General features: G+C 40.1%; 1 protein-coding gene across 1 annotated transcript; it reads right to left on the reverse strand.

Annotated features, from left to right (window-relative positions):
* Positions 1-16,517: 16,517 nt before the first annotated feature.
* On the reverse strand, positions 16,518-17,217 carry LOC116476042 (coiled-coil-helix-coiled-coil-helix domain-containing protein 2-like). The gene is made up of 2 exons (XM_032165853.1): positions 17,130-17,217; positions 16,518-16,816 (listed from the first exon to the last, which is right to left on the reverse strand). The coding sequence occupies exons 1-2, from the start codon at positions 17,215-17,217 to the stop codon at positions 16,518-16,520; spliced, it is 387 nt and encodes a 128-aa protein (XP_032021744.1).
* Between the last annotated feature and the right edge of the window lie 3,400 nt (positions 17,218-20,617).

Raw genomic sequence — 20,617 nt, forward strand, 5'->3', positions numbered from 1 at the left:
AGAGGTTGCAGTGAGCTGAGATTGCCCCACTGCACTCCAGCCTGGGCTACAGAGCGAGACTGTCTCAAAATCAATCAATCAATCAATCAGAGAATTCACAAAAGGAACTAACTTACAGAACTTTATAGCTGGTTACTGGTATTGCTATCCAAATTTGCTGCTTTTCATGCAGATACCTTTGTCAAGGATGGGCTGTGACATAAAATGCAAACAAATGTTTTTAATGTTACTTTTAGTATAAATTTTATGTTCTCATTTAGGGCAAATGTTCACTGCAAATTAAACTAGAATATACAAACATTTATAATGTAAAATATAACTTGTATTAGGGGTTCCTCACTTGAAGAAAACCCAAAATAAAACTCAACTTGATACAAAATACTTGAATATATGGGATGATAATTCAAGGTTTTTCCATGAAACAGGAATGTCTCAAATGTCAAAAAGAAAATTGATTTTGAAAGTCCTTTTGAGCATACTAGTTGACTAAAGTGAAGGACATCTTTTTTATTTGTTTAGTTATCAATTTACTTATTTATGAAATTTTAAAAATTAAGTAAATTTGCTTCCTCCTCATAGCCTCTTCTCTAAAGCTTATCTTAATCATGTCATCTCTCTAACCATAAGCCTACATGTTCCTAATTTTATGACTTTGTTGATCACTGCAGGTTTTTTACCGTTACTCTAAACAGAATTCCAGGCTTATCTTTGCCATACCAATATCTGATTAAAGTTGTCAGCTATATACAAAAACAAAATGACCTTCTGCTCAAGTTCACTACCCCCACCCTCCACCCCACAATGACTGTAAATATAAACACATTTTTAAAGTTTCTTAAATATTTTCTTTATAGAAATCCAATTTAATCTCTGTATCTGCCAGTATATTCTTTCAATTCATTTATCAGTACACCTTTTGAGGTTATAATAATATGGAGAATTATAAGGAGAGTTCTAAACTAGGGATAACAAGTTAAGTAACAGGAAGATGTATAAGAAAAGCTATTGTTACTGATGGAGGGTCTTGACTACAAGTATTCCAGGATCTTGACATTTTGAACAAATAATTGGACAAAATGCACAAAGAAATGAAAGAATGAAGCAGCGAAAGCACAGATTTATTGAAACAAAAGTACATTCTACAGAGAGGGAGCCACAGAAGCAAGCAGCTGATGAGCACTTGTTACAGAATTTTCTAGGGTTTAAAAATACCCTCTAGAATTTCCCCATTGGTTACTTGGTTATACCCCATGTGAATGAAGGAGTGGCCCACAACCAGTCTGATTGGTTGCAGAAGGCGACCAATCAGAGGCTGAAGTGAAGTAACAAAGTTACACTCTTATGCAAATGAAGACTAGGCCCACAACCAGTCTGATTGGTTATGCGAGGGGGCCAGTCAGAGGTACTTTCCATTTATCATCTGCCACACAGTGCAAAGGTAGTAGCCTCTGATCCTTTTGTTACTTCAGTGTGTAGAGGTGGGGTTTTCCTTTTGATTCAGTATAGGAAGTCAGCACAAATTGGCCTCAGTTTCCCCGCCTCCACACCCTATTCTCCTGCCTCACTGTGGTTTCTTTGTTCACCTTTATCTGTTTAATAGCATGTATTCATGCTTCCCACTGCCACTAATATGTGTTTTGGATGATGCAGCAAGCTGAATACAATTGCTTACAGGTCAATTCATTGAAAATATTTTCACTTCAGCCCTCTTCAAATTAAATAAGTGAAATGAAAGAATAGATCAATTAATCATTTTAGTAGCTAGGCCCTGGGTTATTGAGGTCAGTGACCTTGGTGGGCTGATAAATGAATTTGATCCTAGGGAGGTTTCTGGTTCCCTTGTTTTAATCATTTATGTGTGCCCTATTATTCATAGAGAGAGGTACAGTGCTAGCACTCCAAATTCAAATTCATTAATATTACACAACAGATGCAGATGTTTCCAGGACAGCTAAGTCAGAATAGCTCTTCTCACTAGAAAGTGTGAAAGTCAAAGTAATTGTCTTCCAAACATGCAACAGGCACAGAAGTGCATATTAGGATTACTGAAGTTGAAATTTTTTACCTGACTCTCATTTGCTTCTTTCCATGCTTTGAAACAACCTTTTTCTTCTTCCTTCTCCTCCTCCTCCTTCTCTTCTTTTTTGTCTTTTTTTCTTCTTGTATTTCAAAAATCATAAGGCCAGTAATTTAAAGCATGGGTAGTCTTTTTCTTTATGAAAGTTTAAGCTAAATACCTATGCATCTTCATACACTCTTGCTTACTATTGACTGAACAAGTTTGGAATTGAGGAACGCTAATGTTCTAGTTATGCCCATTTTCTTCTACCAAACAAGGTATTAAGTTTTGTCTACATATACAAACTATTGTATAAACAGAAACAAAACGAATTCTAGCAAAAAAAAAAAAAACTGGTTATTTTAAAAATGATGATTTGAATGGGTAAAATAAAATAAAATAGCCAATGGATTATTATTTATTTATTTATTTGAGCCAGGGTCTCACTCTGACGCCTAGACTGGAGTGCAGCGTCGTGATCTCGGCTCACTGCAGCATCAACTTCCTGGGCTCAGATGATCCTCCCACCTCAGCGCCTCTGGGTAGCTGGGACTGTGGGCGTTCACCACAACACCAGGCTAATTTTTTTGTATTTTTTGTAGAGACGAGGTTTCGCCATGTTGCCAAGCTGGACTCGAACTCTTGGCCTCAAGCAATCTGCCTGCCTCAGCCTTCCAAAGTGCTAGGATTACAGGTGTGAGCCACTTGTCCAGCCACCAATGAATTATTTACCTAAATTGAACAATTTTTAAAAAATGAGTTTAAAGATAGCCTAACACTCAATTTTCAATGCCCACTAAAGCACGAATTCTCCAGTGCTCAGAAATAAACAAACAAACACAAATCCAAGAAAAAAATATGGAGCCTTCTTTTTGTAATTTGAAATTCTGTAGGTAATTGCATCCCTTCTACCCAGATAAGCTTTCAGTTTCCAAAGTATTCTCATGCTGCCCTAACTCATTTTGAGGATGCAACATTTTAAAGATGAAAAAGTTACTGCTTTAAAGAGTAGGAAGAATAAACATCATCCATCTTCTAAGATGGACAGCCTTGTGTCATTACCTCACCTGCTCTTTCTGTATATGCGCAGGACTAACATAAATAGTTACACTGAGGCTTAAAGAATTATGCTTTGAGAAGTGATTTAGAAAGAAATAGAGAAGATGAGGGGAGAGGCTACAAAAAGGAAGATACCTTCAGCAGGGAGCTGTATGACATTACAACCGGAGCAAAACCAGCTACTGTATTTAAACCTCCAAAATAGTGCTGAGCCTGAAAACTTGAGATTTGAGGCACCACATGGATATGTAGCACCTTGGAATGATTTTTGTTCCTATTCTTCTTTTGACTGAGCTCAACTTTAATAGTAGTATTTCACTTTTATCTAGCATTTTATAGTTAACATAACACTTTCGTGTAATGACTACAATTTATTTGGTATTAGAGGTGTCATTATCTCATTTAATTTGCACAGCAATTGGATGACATGGATTCACGGATTCTACTATTACCCTAATTTTACAAGAAAGGCAGTGAAGCACAGAGAGATGAAGTAACCTGCTTTTTAGCTATGCTGCCATTCTGCACTCAAGCATCCTCTTAGTCCTCTTGACAAGCATATAAGGTAGATACCATCTGCTGCTTGCTTAAGAGAAGAGCAATTGCTGATCAGGGAGATTGAGGGATGTACCCAAGGTCACTCAGCTAGTAGACAGTAAAACTGGGGCACAAAGCCCGGTTTAGATTTCTAAATTCTTCCAAGTTGCTTCTAGTGACATTTTTTTTTTTTTTTTTTTGTGTGTGACTGGAAAATATGGGACAAGCTGGTGAAAATTCAGGTGGCTGGCAATAATTGCGGTGTGAATCTGAAGTCTTTGAATCCTACTTCAAGACCTACGTACATAGATACAATAAATATAATTTAATTTTATCTATGTATGATTATATTCTATATTTATACTGTTTATATTATGTATTTTATAAATTTTTATACTAAAATCCTAAATGCTAAAATACTAAAATCATGAAACAGTATTTTATACTATTTTATACTGTACTAACACCCTTAAGTTACTATGGTATGTGTGTACCTTAAGGGTGTCACTTACAACAATCTACTGTTTTTCACTGCTATTGTTGTCTCTGAATGGTCTGGCACTGTGCCTGGTGCATAGCGTGTGCACAGTACATCATAAATGTTTCATGTATAAAAGCATGCATGTGCCTATTTAGGCACACACAGTACTTATATAGCTTATCTTTAAGATGCAGGAGTGGAGATTCAGACTGTCCTTGGATTAATGTAGAAAGTGAAGTGTATCAGAAGACCATCTATGTGGTTCACCTGCCTCGCTGCGTTCGGTTTTGCTTGTACAACAGAGCATGTGCTGCATGAAGCAGCAAGATGGCTGCTCAGTTCCCCAGGCTGGACACAGCGGGTCTGGTGAAAGGCAGTCCCAGCTGCTTAGATTTTGCCCATTCTCTCTCTCCAAAAAGTAGAATTGCAGACTCTCTGGAACACAGGGGTTCAGGCTCACACAAACATGGGTGTTATTACAGAGCAACAGCAAATGCACGACTGATGGATGCAGTGGGTCACTTTACCATGTAATTTTTTTTTTTCTTTGAGACAGAGTCTTGCCCTGTCCCCCAGGCTGGAGTGCAGTGGTGCTATTTCAGCTCACCGCAACCTCCGCCTCCTGGGTTCAAGTGATTCTCCTGCCTCAGCCTCCCAAGTAGCTGAAATTACGGGCGCCCACCACCACGCCTGGCTAAGTTTTTGTATCTTTAGTAGAGATGGGGCTTCACCATGTTGGCCAGGCTGCCCTTGAACTCCTGACCTCTTGATCTGCCCGCCTCAGCCTCCCAAAGTGCTGGGATTGCAGGTGTGAGCCACCGCGCCCAGCCCACTTTACCACATACTTTTCTCATCAGAAAGATGAAAAGTTCGAGCTGTATGACCTGTGGGTCCCTTACAGCCCTAAGCTCTACACTGTATTGCCTGTGGGTACGCCACATTAGAAAAATAAATATCAGGCTCATCTCAGGTATGACTTAGCAAACTGGACTCTTGAAACAGTACCATCACCATGTTCTTACTCTGTCATGATGCAATAAACATGAAAAGCAGTGAGAAATGTCTTCTAATGGTAGCTTTGTTAATTAACTACATAGTATTTATTCTAATTACCAAACAAACAGAATCTTTGATAACTATTATGACCTTGGTGGGCTGATAAATAAATTGGATCCCAGAGAGGATTGGCTGTATCAAGTTTCCCTTTGCTTCACCTAATCATATATGTATACCTGTAGGCTCTGTGTGTGTGTGTATATGTGTGTGTATGAATGTGTATGAGTGTGTGTTTTAAAGAGTCATTTAGATAAGGAATGGTTGGGGTGGATGGACAAGATTATTTAACAGAATATGCATTTGTTTTGTTTTTTTTCAAAACCGAATTGACTGTCATCAGGATATTACTTAGAAACCATTGCTCAGGTGGAGCAATGGCAGGTCAGGCCTTTGAATTTATGCCAGTTGTCTGGGTTACTGACATAGAGAAAGTAAAATTTGGTGATAGATTCTTTTAAGCCACTGGTTCATCTCCTTTGTTGGATTTATTCTTCCAGTTGATTTTCTTTTGTTTGTTGTATTTTTGTTTTTGCTTTCTTTTTTTTTTTTAATTTGGGAGTTGTCTTTCACTAAATACAGTTATTATGTACTAAATATATGTGTATTTTTCTGAGTAAATGTTGCCAAGTGTCCATCTTCAAAAATATAACACTGATCCTAACAAACATAAACACTGGGGTAGATCAGATTGAAAGAATGCATAGATTAGCTCTTGATAAAAAAACCACCTGGAAACTCCCCTTTACAACTGGCTTTTAGTAGGAACAGGAATATCAATTTACCTTATGATCCAGGGTTTTTCAAATGTCTTTCGCCATGACCCATAGTAAGGAATATGTGTTTCTCATTGTGATCCAGAATATATGTGTGTGTGTATCTGAATAAAAGTTTCACTAAAAATATTTTTTCTTACTATGTGTGTGTAATGTGCTCTGACACTTAAAAAAAGAAACTCTATGTTTTTTTTTCAAGTGATGGCTGTAATTCACAAAATTGATTTATGACCCACTAATAGGTGGTGACCTGCAGTTTGAAAAATATAGCTTAAAACCAGTAATACAAACACACACAGACAATTGTTTGGTCTTAGAGTAGATACCTGTAAGTATCAATCAGCTATGTCATAATGGAACAGTTCTACTGTGAATGTTTGCTTTCTAAAATCAGCAGTAGACCGTGTGTGTGCAGTGGCTCACACCTGTAAACCCAGCACTTTGGGAGGCCGAGGCAGGCGGATGATTTGAGGACAGGAATTTGAGACCAGTCTAACCAACATAGTGAAACCCCATCTCTATAAAAATGCAGAAAATTAGCTGGGCATGGTCGTGCACACCTGTAATCCCAGCTACTCAGGAGGCTGATGTGTGAGGATTGCTTGAACCTGGGAGGCAGATGTTACAGTGAGCCAAGTTAGTGCTGCTGAACTCCAGCCTGGGCAACAGAGCTAGACTCTGTCTCAAAAATAAAATAAAATAATAAAATAAAATCAGCAGTAATATTGATGGCTTCCACAATAGCCAATGAAGGCTTAGGTCAGGAGTGTCATTATCCCTCCAAGGACTCTATTTAGTCTCTGACATCAGTGCCTTTTTTGGGACTGCAGTGTTTCTACTGAGAGTGGCTTTACCTGACCTGACTTGAGGAAAAAGATCTTCTTCCTGTGATTTTGCCTTTGAATAGCCACTGCATCCAACCTGAGCAACACGGAAAGACCTGTCTCTAAAAAAGTAATATATTGCTGGTGTGCCCACTAATTTTCTCTTCCCATATACTATTCAACCTGGGCTAGTTTCATATATTTCTTTTCGGCATTTCAAGCTTAAATATCTAGAGCCTTTTACATGCTCTGCCATACTTGAGAAATTGCTGCATTATCAGAATCAAAATCAGACACTGCACTGCCCAAAGAGACTTTGGTCAGAAGCAGATAGATTCACTTGTCCTCTTGAATCTCTATGTTACATCGAAGCTATTTTCTGAAAAAAAGGCCAGGAAAAACAATACTCCAACAGGTGATGCAGACATAGGAACTGCGCTTTCCAGATGCTTCTGAGTGTTTTGGGCTATGCTTGTAAGTTTATGTGTATGGAGACTAAGATTATCTAGAATAAGACTAGGCTGTTATTGCCCACATCTCATCTTCATCTTAAGGATGAAGCTGTTGCCAAGCACAGACTAGGTGAGGCACTGGTAAACTGTATACTCAGTCAGTTCTGATTGATTTCAATAGGCTAGAAGTAAAAATTAATTCAAAAGCAGAGTCACTTTAACCAAATGCAAAATATCATGTGCCTGTCTCTGTCTTCCTCCAACTACCTACCTCTGGCCCATAGATTTGTTTGGGTTTGGCTCTCATAGTGTTTAAACAGCAACCAAAAGTTGGATTTGTTGAAGTGAAAATTTGCATATTAAAATCTGATTTTTGGCACCTGGGAGATTTGGCAGTCCTGGGCAGCATTGCCCCATGGGAGGGTGGCTGAATGCCACCCATTTTAGATGGGTCATGGACTCAGACTCACCAGAACACTATTCAACTGACCACCTTCCCTCATGTTACTTTCCGGACCCATCTGTGCTTTTGAGTTTGCCCTTGCCAGATAGAAAGGAGGTTCAGTGGCACAGATTTTTTTTTTCTGTTTTAACAGCTCTTATTAAGTTACTGTGCTATGTGGATGTTTGTATAACACCTTGTATTTTTTCAAGTATCTTTCCCTCAAGGCATTCAAAAAACTATGCAAACATAAGAGGGTTAACAACAACAACAACAAAAGAACAGAAAGTCTGGGTAAGGTGGCTCAGGTCTGTAATCCCAGCACTTTGGGATGCTGAAGTGCCAGGATTGCTTGAGGGCAGGAGTTCAAGACCAGCCTAGGCAAAAAAAAAAAAAAAAAAGAGGAAAGAAAGAAAGGAAGGAAGGAAGAAAGAAAGGAAGAAAGAAAGAAAGAAAGAAAGAAGGAAAGAAAGAAAGAAGGAAGGAAGGAGAAAAAGAAAAAAAAAGCCAGGTATGGTGGCATACACTTGTAGTCTTAGCTAACTGGAAGGCTGAGTGAAGAGAATCCCTTGAGCTCAGGAGTTCATGGCTGCAGTGAGCTAGGATTGTGCCACTGCATTCCATCCTGGGCAACAAAGAAAGACCCTGTCTAATAAAGAAAAACAAAACAAAAAACTACCGATACCTCTTGGCTGGGCAGACTACAATATCCTAAAGAATTGCAGAGTCTAGGTAAATGCCTGATTGGGAGGAATGTGCCCCAAAAGGCAGCCTGTCCAACCCAAGGAGGTCCTTGTGACCCTTTGATGGAGGCTGAGCAAGTGAGTCAAATAAAGATGGGAAAAGAGCCAGTGGGAGCAACAACTACCTCTTCAGCTTCCAGGGATTTGCTAGGGAGCTGGCTACAGCCATACATACACCTGGTAGGTCTTGTACCAGAGGACATACCTTTTGAGATTAACCTTAAAGGATAAATAGCAATTTACTAGAGGGAGGTGGACTTTAGAGAACAAGTCAGCAGGAAAAAAATGAGCAAAAGCTTAGAAGGATTAGAAACAATATTAAGAGGATGGGAAAGGGACAAAAATCATGAGAAATTTTGTTTTCTCAATTTATGTCACCTGCAATATAGGAGCATTTAGACAAGATACGCCGATATTCCTAAAATCCTTTAGAGCTTGCTACTCAAAGAGTGGTCCATGGACCAGTAGCCTCAGCCTCACCCAGGAGCTTGTTAGAAATGCAGAGTCACAGACCCCACTCCAGACCTGCAGAGTCAGGTGCCCCGGGAATTAACATGAACATTGAGGTTTGAGAAGAACAGCTTTTGCGAGTAATGACATTAGGAACCAGGCAGCAAATAGAGGGGTTTTTTTCTTTCTCTTTTTGTTCTTTCCATTTATTTAGACATCATTTAACCATGAGACTAAATAGGTGTGAATCCTGAAAGTAATGTGGGTGGCACAAAGGCCCACAGTAAATCATATAATTGCTGTTACTTTAGTTTTTCTTAATAAATTGAGGGTTGGTTTTCTCTTCATTCATTTTAAAAAATAAAACACAGAAATAGTAGTTATAATAAAGTCCAGCTAGATATCAGAGAAATGCAAATCAAAACCACAATGAGATACCATCTCACACCAGTTAGAATGGTGATCATTAAAAAGTCAGGAAACAACAGATGCTGGAGAGGATGTGGAGAAATAGGAACACTTCTACACTGTTGGTGGGAGTGTAAATTAGTTCAACCATTGTGGAAGACAGTGTGGCAATTCCTCAAGGATCTAGAACTAGAAATACCATTTGACCCAGCCATCCCATTACTGGGTATATACCCAAAGGATTATAAATCATGCTACTATAAAGACACTTGCACACATATGTTTATTGTGGCACTATTCACAATAGCAAACACTTGGCACCAACTCAAATATCCATCAATGATAGACTGGATTAAGAAAATGTGGCACATATACACCATGGAATACTATGCAGCCATAAAAAACGATGAGTTCATGTCCTTTGCAGGGACATGGATGAAGCTAGAAACCATCATTCTCAGCAAACTAACACAGGAACAGAAAACCAAGCACTGCATTTTCTCACTCATAGGTGGGAATTGAACAATGAGAACACTTGGACACAGGAAGGGGAACATCACACCCCAGGGCCTGTCAGGGGGTGGAGGGCGGGGGGAGGGAGAGCATTAGGAGAAATATCCAATGTAAATGACGAGTTAATGGGTACAGCAAACCAACATGGCGCATGTATACATATGTAACAAACCTGCACATTGTATACATGCACCCTAGAATTTAAAGTATAATAAAAAATAAAAATAAATAAAGACCAGCTAGAGATAGTTTCTTTAAAAAAATGGAGCCCATTCTTGAACTTTGGGCTCAAATACTAATAAATATAATAAAGATTGTTTAGTTAATTTATTACATTTATGAGCTTACTTAATTTCCAGCTTATGGCAGGAAGCTATATATAATTTTCTTATATTTTTTATTTTGTGAGTAATGAAGATACAAAATGGACTGCTGTAAGATAGAGGTATTATTACTACATGCTTTGTGTGTGCTTAACTCTTTCTATACTTCATATATTGCCCATTCAATTCAGCCAACAACTAGCCTGCACTTAGAAATGAGGAGCTGACGGTCATGGATATTGATTTGCTTATGTAAGGTCACACAATTTTTGTTTTGCTGTTAAGATCATACACATTTTAATCTGAATCCCATATTGTTCTCTTTTGTCTTCAAATACCCTGGATTGAGCCTCAGAGTTTTTTTGCTCCTCTGCAATGAGGCTGGTTTTTCTTTGATCGCGATCCATCAAAATGGGACAGCATTTTTCCACTTGATTTCAATTTTTTTTTTACTTAGAGAGAACCATTTTTTAAAATGCTTGTTATATGTATAGTTTTTTTCCTGGTTATAAAATCAATTAGGTTCATTTGTCCACATTTGGAAACTATGAAGGAGCACAATGAATAAAGTAAATATCACTCATAATACTATCACTCAAGATAACCCTACCACTCAGAGATAACCACTGTTAATATTACATGGTTTATACTTTTTTTAATGAATATATATAACAAATAAAATTAGATTCATGCTCTATATGCGATTTTATAATAAATCTTTCCACATGCCAGTAGATAACTGTTTCTATGACACAGTTTTCATGGTTCCACAATATCCTACCTATAGATATAATAATATAACATCCAGGTACCATTCCAAGTACCCTAGAAGTATTTTTTCTCTCTCTCTCACTGTCTCTCACTCTCTCTCTCTCTCTCTCTCACACACACACACACACACACAATCCTATGTAGTAGATGGCTTTATTATCCCCATTTTACATATGAGAAAACTAAGGTCCACAGAGGTACCATGGTATAATTTGATTTTGGTCAATAGCTATTAAACAGTAGAACTCAGATTCAAACCCCTGTAATCTAGATCTACGGCAATATTCTTAGCCCTTCAGTTCGTTAAGTCTAACTGAGCCTTCAGAGGCACCTGTAAAACTAGCAACTGGACAATTAAATGCTTCAATACGGCACTACTTGAGTCTGCTTCATTGGAGCAATGCCATGGCTCTTTTTACCCCTTTGTCTCTTCATTTTCTTCATTTATTTCTAGCAGTAATTATCTTGTCCATCAATTAAGACTGCGTGTGTAGACATATACCCCACCCTGTGTCTTAACAGGTTCAATGGATGGTAGAGAAGAATAATTTTTAGATTATTTTTCCCCTTCCTTCCTTTCTTTCTTTTTTGCTAGAACTTAGTTGTGTGATTTTATTCACCAGGACCAAGTTGGACCAAAGCATACACAATATTTTAAGAAAATAAGTAGCCTGATTTCATGCTTCTAAATGAAGTCTTCAGGCATTTCAAAATAATATACCTTACAGCTCCAAAGAACAAAGATATTGAATGGTGAGAATTTTCAAATATTATAGGGCTTTTCAGGTGGCTACTTTACAAATTGAAACATGTCTTTAGCTTAAAAAGCAAAAAAAATTTTTTTGAGACGGAGTCTCACTCTGTCGCCAGGCTGGAGTAGTGCAGTGGCGCGATCTCAGCTCACTGCAACCTCCGTCTCCCGGGTTCAAGCGATTCTCCTGCCTCAGCCTCCTGAGTAGCTGGAACTACAGGCGTGCATCACCACGCCCAGCTAATTTTTGTATTTTTAGTAGAGACGGGATGTCAATACGGTGTATTGGCCAGGATGGTCTCAATCTCTTGACCTTGTGATCCACCCACTTCGGCCTCCCAAAGTGCTGGGATTACAGGGGTGAGCCACTGTGCCCGGCTGAAAACAAAATTTTATAGCCTAAGTTGTCTCTTCAGACATTCATAGAAACTATGGGAATTCCGTGCAAAAATAAGTCTTGTCTTCAAAAACGAACTTGGAAATTTTAAAATATAAGGTGGTATTTTGTTTCCAAGGGCTAATACTGAAACAGTGAACCACTAAGGAAACTTCTGGATGATATTAATAGTAGCAATAATGTTAATTTTCTGGAGTCAGCCCACTAAAAATAGGAAGTACACACTTCTGCAATTGGGCTGAGAAATGAGACAGCTCATTGATCCCAGATTTGGTTGATTGCGCCAGTCTGGCTGCCAATGGTTTCCCAAATGGGTCGTGGCATAATGGAGACCAGCAGAGAAGATGACAAAACCATCAGCAGGATCTGCCACTGAATTCCCCAAGACCTTTCTGTGAGCACTGGTATCACTGAATTTGCATATAGCACTGCCAAGCTGTATATGATAATTATTGTATATTTATCTCACTTTGCTCCATTGGGATTATTTTACTTATGAATGATTTTAAAAATAAGAACATTATTGAGAGAAAAGAATTTTGGAATGGTTTGAAGTTTTATTTTATTTTATTTTTAATAGAGACAGGGTTTCACCATGTTGCCCCAGCTGGTCTTGAACTCCTGAATTCAAGCGATCTACCTACCTTGGCCTCCCAAAGTGCTGGGATTACAGACATGAGCCACCACACCCAGCCAGTGGTTTGAGGTTTGAATCACAATTCTGTCACATACTATAATGGACATCTGGTATTTTTGCCAGTCCCAGCACCCACTCTTTTCTGGAAGCAGCACCTTTCTTTTTCCTTGGGGAATTACCCCTTTCCTATTTTGTGCCAATAATCAAGATTCGTGTCCTCCCCTGAAAAACAGTGTCATGTGGCCCAAACGAGGCTAATCAGATTCAACCTCACAAATTCCAGTTGTGAGCCAGGCAATCAGGAAGAGATTGGAGCTGATCATCCCTGTGGCATGTTCCTGAAGAAATGGGCCCCCTCATGCCTGCCATCTGGATGCTGGAAATTACTCTATTTCTTATTCTTCCCATGATCCAGTTGTTCACCTTTGATTCTGTAAGCTACTCGAAGCCCTTCCAATATGTTTCAGTTTACTTATGTTATCTTGAATCTTTTTCTCTTGTTTGTAATCAAAGAACTTTAATAGTCTAAACAAACTAAATAAATTATAACTGTAATCTCCATGGACTTCAGCAAATTTAAAACACCTGGTTCAATCTAACAGCTTTATAATGATGGCTTCAAAATATTTGACAATTAAAAATACAGTATTTTTAAATTTATGATAAAAATGACCACAGAATATTTACATAATCTTTCTAAAAACTTAACCTCATACATAACAATGCTGAAAGTAATGCCTATTTCCCAGACTTGTAAGAATTAAATGAGCACATGTCTGGAAAATGCCTGGTACAATGCCTCCTCAAGTAAGTGATCTGTATCTATTGGCTGTTATCACTACACAGTATCTGCCAGCATGAACATCTCAGTCCAAGGCAAGTTCAAACATTAAATGAGTTATGCTAATAGTACTCCGTAGAGTAACTTCTCTGAGTTCTTGGCAATGCAGGAATACCTGTTAAAAGGTTATATTTAGGTTAGAACATGTATCTAATAATTAAAACATTTTAGCAAAACACTGATCAAACTGGTATTCAGATATTTATTTATTTATTTTTATTCTGTAGAGACAGGGACTTACCATGTGGCTCAGGTGCTCCTGCCTCAAGCAGTCCTCCTGCCTTGGCCTCCAAAAGTGTTGGGATTACAGGCATGAGCCATTGTTTGCAGCTGGTATTCAGTTTGAGTAAAATAGCTTTGATCCATTAAAAGACAAAGAGCTAGTCTCGATAAAAGCATCTAAGCAAACTTTACACTATGCAAGTGAGTAGTTTTGAATTTACAGTATTTAATTCTGAATAAAGTAGTGATCTATTGGAAAGACATATTCAGACGAATGTCAACCAAGTAAGGAATTTAGTCATTACTTCATATCTGTTTAAACATGGATGCATACGTGGTCACATAATAGGGCCATTTGGAATTGTTTTTAAGATTTTGTGGAATATGCATGTGCAGGAAATTCAAGCAAAATCTGAAATGTCCTTAGCTATTTGTTCTAATTGACTCATAAACCTGAATGTTTAGAGGTTGGTACATCATTATTCTCACTCTAGTAGGCATTTAGCATAAAAAGCCTTTAGTTAAAGCCTCTCCCGCTGAAGCAAAGGTTTAAAAGTATCAAGTCACTTGTCCCTGCTACCTCAGTTTTTTCTCTTTATTTTTTCCTATTACCTAGTGCAGAGAAATTGCACTGGTGACCTATTTTCCTGAGAGCCTTTCCAATGAGCTGACATTACAACATGACAAAAATCATTCTGCCTGCTCTGATGAGGCAGTCCAATTTTGCTAGCAGAATGAGAGGGGGAAGGTATTACGAAAGGAACTGTTCCTTGCTCATCCAATAACCACTTTCTCCTTGCAAACCACAGAATCCTGATTTTGTTAGGATCTCTAAATCTCAAGGCAGGTGGTGAACTCCAGGGAATGAATCTCATAGATCTTAGCCAGTCACGGTCATTCAGTTCCCCCTTGCTATTGTTTGTTCTAACATTTGGCAGGGGGGCCAATTTCTGGCTGAAAAGATGTAAGGTAAAATGTGTTGGCAGGGGGTGGGAGGTATCTCAGAAATATTTTCTTTTTTTTTTTTTTTTTCCCCTCCACTAACCAAGAAACAGCATTGAAAGATTTTCTTCCTGGTTAGAAATATAGAGATTTATGAAAAGTCCTTTGGACCCCAAAGCTTTCTTCTTGTCTTAGAAGTAACTAAGTAAGGATAACTTGCTTGGAGCTACATTGATCTTTCTGTAACCAAGAAGTGACAAGATGACTGGATAATAAGCCAATGTACTAAAGATGGCAGAGTAAAAATATAAAAAGAGCCTGAATCCTTGATGTCATTTTGAGCTACTGTTCCCTAAATGGAACTGGAACAGCCCACCTCTGGATAGCTTGTTAGCTATTTAAATGTATTTGTTACTTTTCTGTTACTTGCATCTGAAAGCATTCCTAAGGGCATTAGCATGTATATACCATCCATACCCCCTTCAATTTGAAAGGTTTTATGTCACCAGGCAGTAGGATAATGATCTGACAATAAGATGAAGAGGAACTGGTAAGTTCCTGCAATATAATCTTTCAAACGTGAGTGCAAAAGTCTGTTCAGTGTTTACTAGTCGCTATCAGGGGTAGTTTGTGTTTTTTAGAACTGTCAGATTAATTAACTCCTGGTCCCTAAGATAGCAAGCTTGGCTGACAGGAGGTTTTGTTTTTGTTTTGTTTTGTTTGAGAAAGAAGGTCTCACTCTGTCACCCAGGCTGGAGTGCAGTAGCACAATCATAGCTCATTGCAGCCTCCACCTCCAGGCCCAAGTGACCCTCCCACCTCAGCCTCCCAAGTAGCTGGGACCACAGGTGCATGCCACTACACATGGCTAATTCTTTTTATTTTTGTAGAGATGCGATTTCCCTATGTTGCTCAGGCTAGTCTCAAACCCCCGACCTCAAGCAATTCTCCCACCATGGCCTCCGAAAGTGTTGGGAATACAGGCAAGAGCCACCACGCTCAGCCAGGAAGAGTTTTACAATAAAGGCCAGTGAATGAGACCTGTAATGAAAACACACAAGAGTATCATTAGAGAAAACCTTAGAATCAGGATAAAAGAAATCAGTTACTATTAGCATAAGGCTTGGAACTCAAGTCATTCTTATTTTTGGAAGACGATGACTTTATTCTAAGTAACTCACAAATAAAATAATAACTGCTAGTTTAACAGAATAAAATCATAACAGCTAGTTTAAGGAGGCCACACAAACATTGGCCCAGCCCTGAATTCCTCACCATCTTAATGAAATTCTACATAGTAAGAACAGCCTCTTCCATTTTAATTCTGAAGGAAGAAAGCTATGAATGACACCCGAGAGGTTTAACTGATGGTTACTCTTTATCTCTTCACTATCAATTATATTTTTATACTAATTTTTTTTTTTTTTTTTTGGGACAGAGTCTGGCTCTGTCGCCCAGGCTGGAGTGCAGTAGCGCGATCTCGGCTCACTGCAAGCTCCACCCCGGGTTCATGCCATTCTCCTGCCTCAGCCTCCCGAGTAGCTGGGACTACAGGCACGTGACACCACGCCCAGCTAATTTTTTGTTTTCAGTAGAGACAGGGTCTCACCATGTTAGCCAGGATGGTCTCGATCTCCTGACCTCGTGATCCGCCTGCCTCGGCCTCCCAAAGTGCTGGGATCACAGGCGTGAGCCACCGCGCCCGGCCATTTTTATACTAAATTAACTTGGTTATGAGAGCTGATTTTCCATTTCTCCAATTTGAACTTCTCGATTGGGCCAGTTCATTTGCAGGTCTGCACTGTTTCAGCACCTCACTGAAACCCTCTCGGAGCTTTATGTCACCCGGTTCCGGGCACACTCCAAAAACGGTTTTATCTCATAGAAGCAAGGCTGCTGCTGCTGTGGCATCTGGGTTCCCTGGGGCTCCTGGTAGGTGATGTCAGGACTTGCAGGCTCAGCATTACTTCCTTCACTGAAGCCCCCAATGATGGTATGACCCAGTGTGTACCCCACGCCAGCTCCAGTGGTTGCTATCCGGGCTATCAGACCTGGCTGCCTGGGCCCAGCAGCAGGAGGGCCAGCTGCAAAGGGGGATGCTGCTGCTGGCAGCTGAGCTGCTGGTGCTGGCCTGGCTGTAGTTCTTTAGTTCTTTTTTTTTTTTTTTTTGAGATCAAGTCTCACTCAGTCACCCAGGCTGAAGTGCAGTGGAGTGGTGAGATTTCGGCTCACTGCAACCTCTGCCTCCTGAATTCAAGTGATTCTCCTGCCTCAGCCTCCTCAGTAGCTGGGATTACAGGCACGTGCCATCACGTCCAGCTAATTTTTGTATTTTTAGTAGAGACGGGCTTTCACCGTCTTGGCCAGGCTGGTCTCAAACTCCTGACGTCAGGTGATCCACCCATCTTGGCCTCCCAAAGTGCTGGGATTACAGGAGTGAGCATCCACGCCTGGCCCTGAGTGCCGTTCTCATGTGAGATACCCGGCTGGCCTGAATGGCCACGCGGGATGTGCGGCTCTGGCTTCCACGTGGCATCCTAGGTGCACTGCAGCTTGGCATCTGGATGTGCAAAAATCTCTCAAGTCATTCTTAAAGTATCTTCAGAAATTAGGAGTAGGGCATTTATTTGCATAGGAAGTGGCACAACTTTGAATATACATGAGACATTAAAAAATAAAAATCAAAGAAAAATATTTTATTACTATAAAGAGAACTATAGCTTCTTGTATATCTATGTACACATAACCAAAATTTTCAGGAAGAGATACTTATTCTTTTATTGTGTGATGTACTCTTATATGTTCAATTCTACTCTTTTTTTTCTTTCCATTTAAAAAAAGTGCTGGTTTTAACTTACTGGAATAATTTCACAACCCACTAATGAGTTACCACTTGCTGTTTGAAAAGCATTAAGATAATTGCCATTGTAGGTTAAAGATTTTCTGAGTTAAACTGACTTGAATAATAGACTCGAAAGACTTGTGTTACTTACGTAGCAGGAAGTCCAAGATAGGGCAGACTTTAGAGTTCCTTGTCTTCACATACCCGGGTACTCTGCTCTGACTTCTACAGTGTCAGTTTCACACTCAGGTGACTCCTCCTGAAGTCGTAAGAGGCTGGTGTCTTGAACACTTTCAGTTATTCCTTCAGGCCCCTCTCTGGCCTTCTTTCTCTGCTCTGTGACTTGCATGGCTTACATGAGTGAGATCCCTTTCACCCTGGCTTCTGTTTGGATTCAGCTAATGGGGATCGCCTGCGGAACTTGAACAGAAATAAGGGAATAAAGTTGGGGCACTTACTCATCTGGCTTCTTCCCTGCGCGGTCAGGTTGGGTTGACCACTTTTCCTAACCCAAGTTCAAAGCTCCTCTCCAGTGGCCCTCTCTATGCAACTTTCTCTGGGGTTCTGGTAACCCTGCTCATTGTGGTTTCAGACACAGATGTGATGATGGTTCTCCTGCTCCGTGTCCTAGGGTGCTGCTTTGTCCTATGTGCTTTCACTCTACCCTGCTCATGCCCTTGAATGCCTTTTATTATTAAATCATTCTTGAATTATTCTAATTTGAGTATGGCAACTATATTTTGATGAGGCTCTGACTTAATATCAGCTGCCAAAAGTAGCTGTGTTCACCATCACCAGGGGAGGGAGAGATTGGTTCTTTACCAGAAGCCCTGGGTAAGACTCTGCATTTCCACCAGCTCAAACAGGCGAGACTTGCCCATTTTTGAATGAGTCAGTGGAGGGGAAAAGGAAATGCCATGATCATCTTACACTACGTACCCGAGGAGAGATAGATGCTAATCCTCTACAGTGACCACCCAGTAGAGAAGCCACTCTCTGTGTTGCACCTGGAAGATTATGATATTACAACATGAGACTTAGCCCAGCATCATGGCAGCAGGTAAACAAAGGTAGCTTTTCAGTGGCAAATTAAATGAGTTAATTATACAAATATTAGCAATTGGATGACTAACCCAAACATCAGAATGATGTTTTTGCCTTGAAAAAACCTTTCTCACACAGTAAGTTTTCTTTTGCCAGAATGGAGTCAGGCTAAAATTTCCAAGGTCATAGAAGACTATATGTGTCCCATATTTTTTTAAAAAAAAACAACCGTTTAAAAGCTACTTCCTGTACTCATTTATTTTATCCCTAAGTCAAATTTCCTATGATCATGCAACAAACTATTGGTTCCAGAAGTTGATCCGAAATTGGGAGAGGATGGGTTTAGTGACAGTTTCCTCTCTTTCTCTGTAGGTTACTCCAGGAGTATTCCAGGGATCAAGGCAGGACCAGGACCAACCTAGGGAAGGCTAGGGCCTCATGTCTTTTCTTCTCCTGCTTCTCAACTCTAGGAGACCAGACATAAGATGTTAACGTAGAATAATTGCACTAACTGAATGGATTTATAAAAAATTAAAATGAAGTCAGAATTTTTCTCTCTAGTACTAATAAAGAGAACACCCTGGAAGGTTACAACATCAGCTTAATCCTAAGGCTGGCTTCAGTGGGGGCTATGAGAAGGCTGATACATTGAATGCCTTCCACTTCTTTCTTTTTCTCACCTTCTCCATCCTCCTCTGTGCCCTGCTCAGACAAACAGCGCCTCCTTCCCACTTCCCACCTCTGCTCTGCACTTGGTAGGGTCAAATTTATAAGCAGACCCTTGTCACCTTTTCTTTTCTTTTCTTTTCTTTTCATTTCTTTTCTTTCCTTTCTTTTCCCTTCCTTCCTTCCTCCCTCCCTCCCTCTCCCTCTCTCGCTCCCCCTTCCTTCCTTCCTTCCTTCCTTCCTTCCTTCCTTCCTTCCTTCCTTCCTTCCTTCCTTCCTTCCTTCCTTCCCTTCTTTCCAGGGTCTCTCTGTGTTGCACAGGCCGCAATGCAGTGGCACAATCTCAGTTCACTGCAAGCTTCACTTCACAGGTTCAAGTGATTCTCGTGCCTCAGTCTCCCCAGTAGCTGGGATTACAGGAATGCACCACCACTTCTGGCTCATTTTTGTATTTTTAGTAGAGATGGGGTTTCAACATGTTGGCCAGACTGGTCTCGAACTTCTGGCCTCAAGTGACCTACCCGCCTCAGCCTCCCAAAGTGCTGGGATTACAGGCATGAGCTGCTGCGCCTGGCCTCTTGTCACCTTTTCTGATTTTTCCTTGGTGGCTCTCTAAGGAGAAGGCCCCAATTGGACTCGAGAGCAGAAAGGACAACCCATTCTAGGGCCACATAGAGACACTTTAGACAATTAAAACTCCTGGATCGAAGAGTGTTGACACCTATTTCAGCTGCACTGCCCTGCCTCAGCCTTGGGAAATTCTCTGGATGATGATACAGGATTGAGCTGCTCCTTCTGGGGGATCACAGAAAATCCAGATGCAGGTGCATTCAGGCCCAGACCTGTGAGGAAGGCTAATGGTGGCCACCCTCCCCAGGCACTTTAGCCGCTTCTCGCTGAGCTTGCCCCGACTTGGCCATGCCACTGTCTCATGATCCCTCTCCACTCCGCCACTGTCATCCCCATTGCCCCTCATTTTTCCCCACCCATCCTCTCTCATGAAGCTTTTCACATTCTTCCTTCAAAAGCTATTGCTTGTTTTGTGATGTGAGTGAAAATAACTTCTACCACCACAACTCAGTCCTGCAGGCTTTTTGTCACTTACTGAAGCAATTAAAGGCTAATAGCACTTGTCTGTGTTTCCAGAGCAGAGCATATAAGTGCATTTCTGTAGTCCCTAAAGTCAGCTTGTGCAGGACAGAGTATTCTGGACACACAGCATGAATCAGAAGAGCTGTGGAATCAGTTCGGGAAAATGTTGAATTACATATAAGAGGAGAAGATTTAACATCTGCGCATGTTTTCTCTAGTACTATCTGTCTATCTATCTGTCTATCCTATCTATCTATCTATCTATCTATCTATCTATCTATCTATCTATCTA

The sequence above is a fragment of the Hylobates moloch genome, unplaced genomic scaffold (assembly GCF_009828535.3).
Source record: "Hylobates moloch isolate HMO894 unplaced genomic scaffold, HMol_V3 SCAFFOLD_2, whole genome shotgun sequence".
In the NCBI taxonomy this organism is placed as follows: domain Eukaryota; kingdom Metazoa; phylum Chordata; class Mammalia; order Primates; family Hylobatidae; genus Hylobates; species Hylobates moloch.

Excerpts from the sequence above, each read along its gene's own strand:
- LOC116476042 (XM_032165853.1), bottom strand. The coding sequence starts at position 17,217 with ATGCCACGTGGAAGCCAGAGCCGCACATCCCGCGTGGCCATTCAGGCC. Across the intron at positions 16,817-17,129 it reads AACGGCACTCAGGGCCAGGC|CCAGGCCAGCACCAGCAGCT; the intron begins GTGGATGCTCAC and ends AAAGAACTACAG.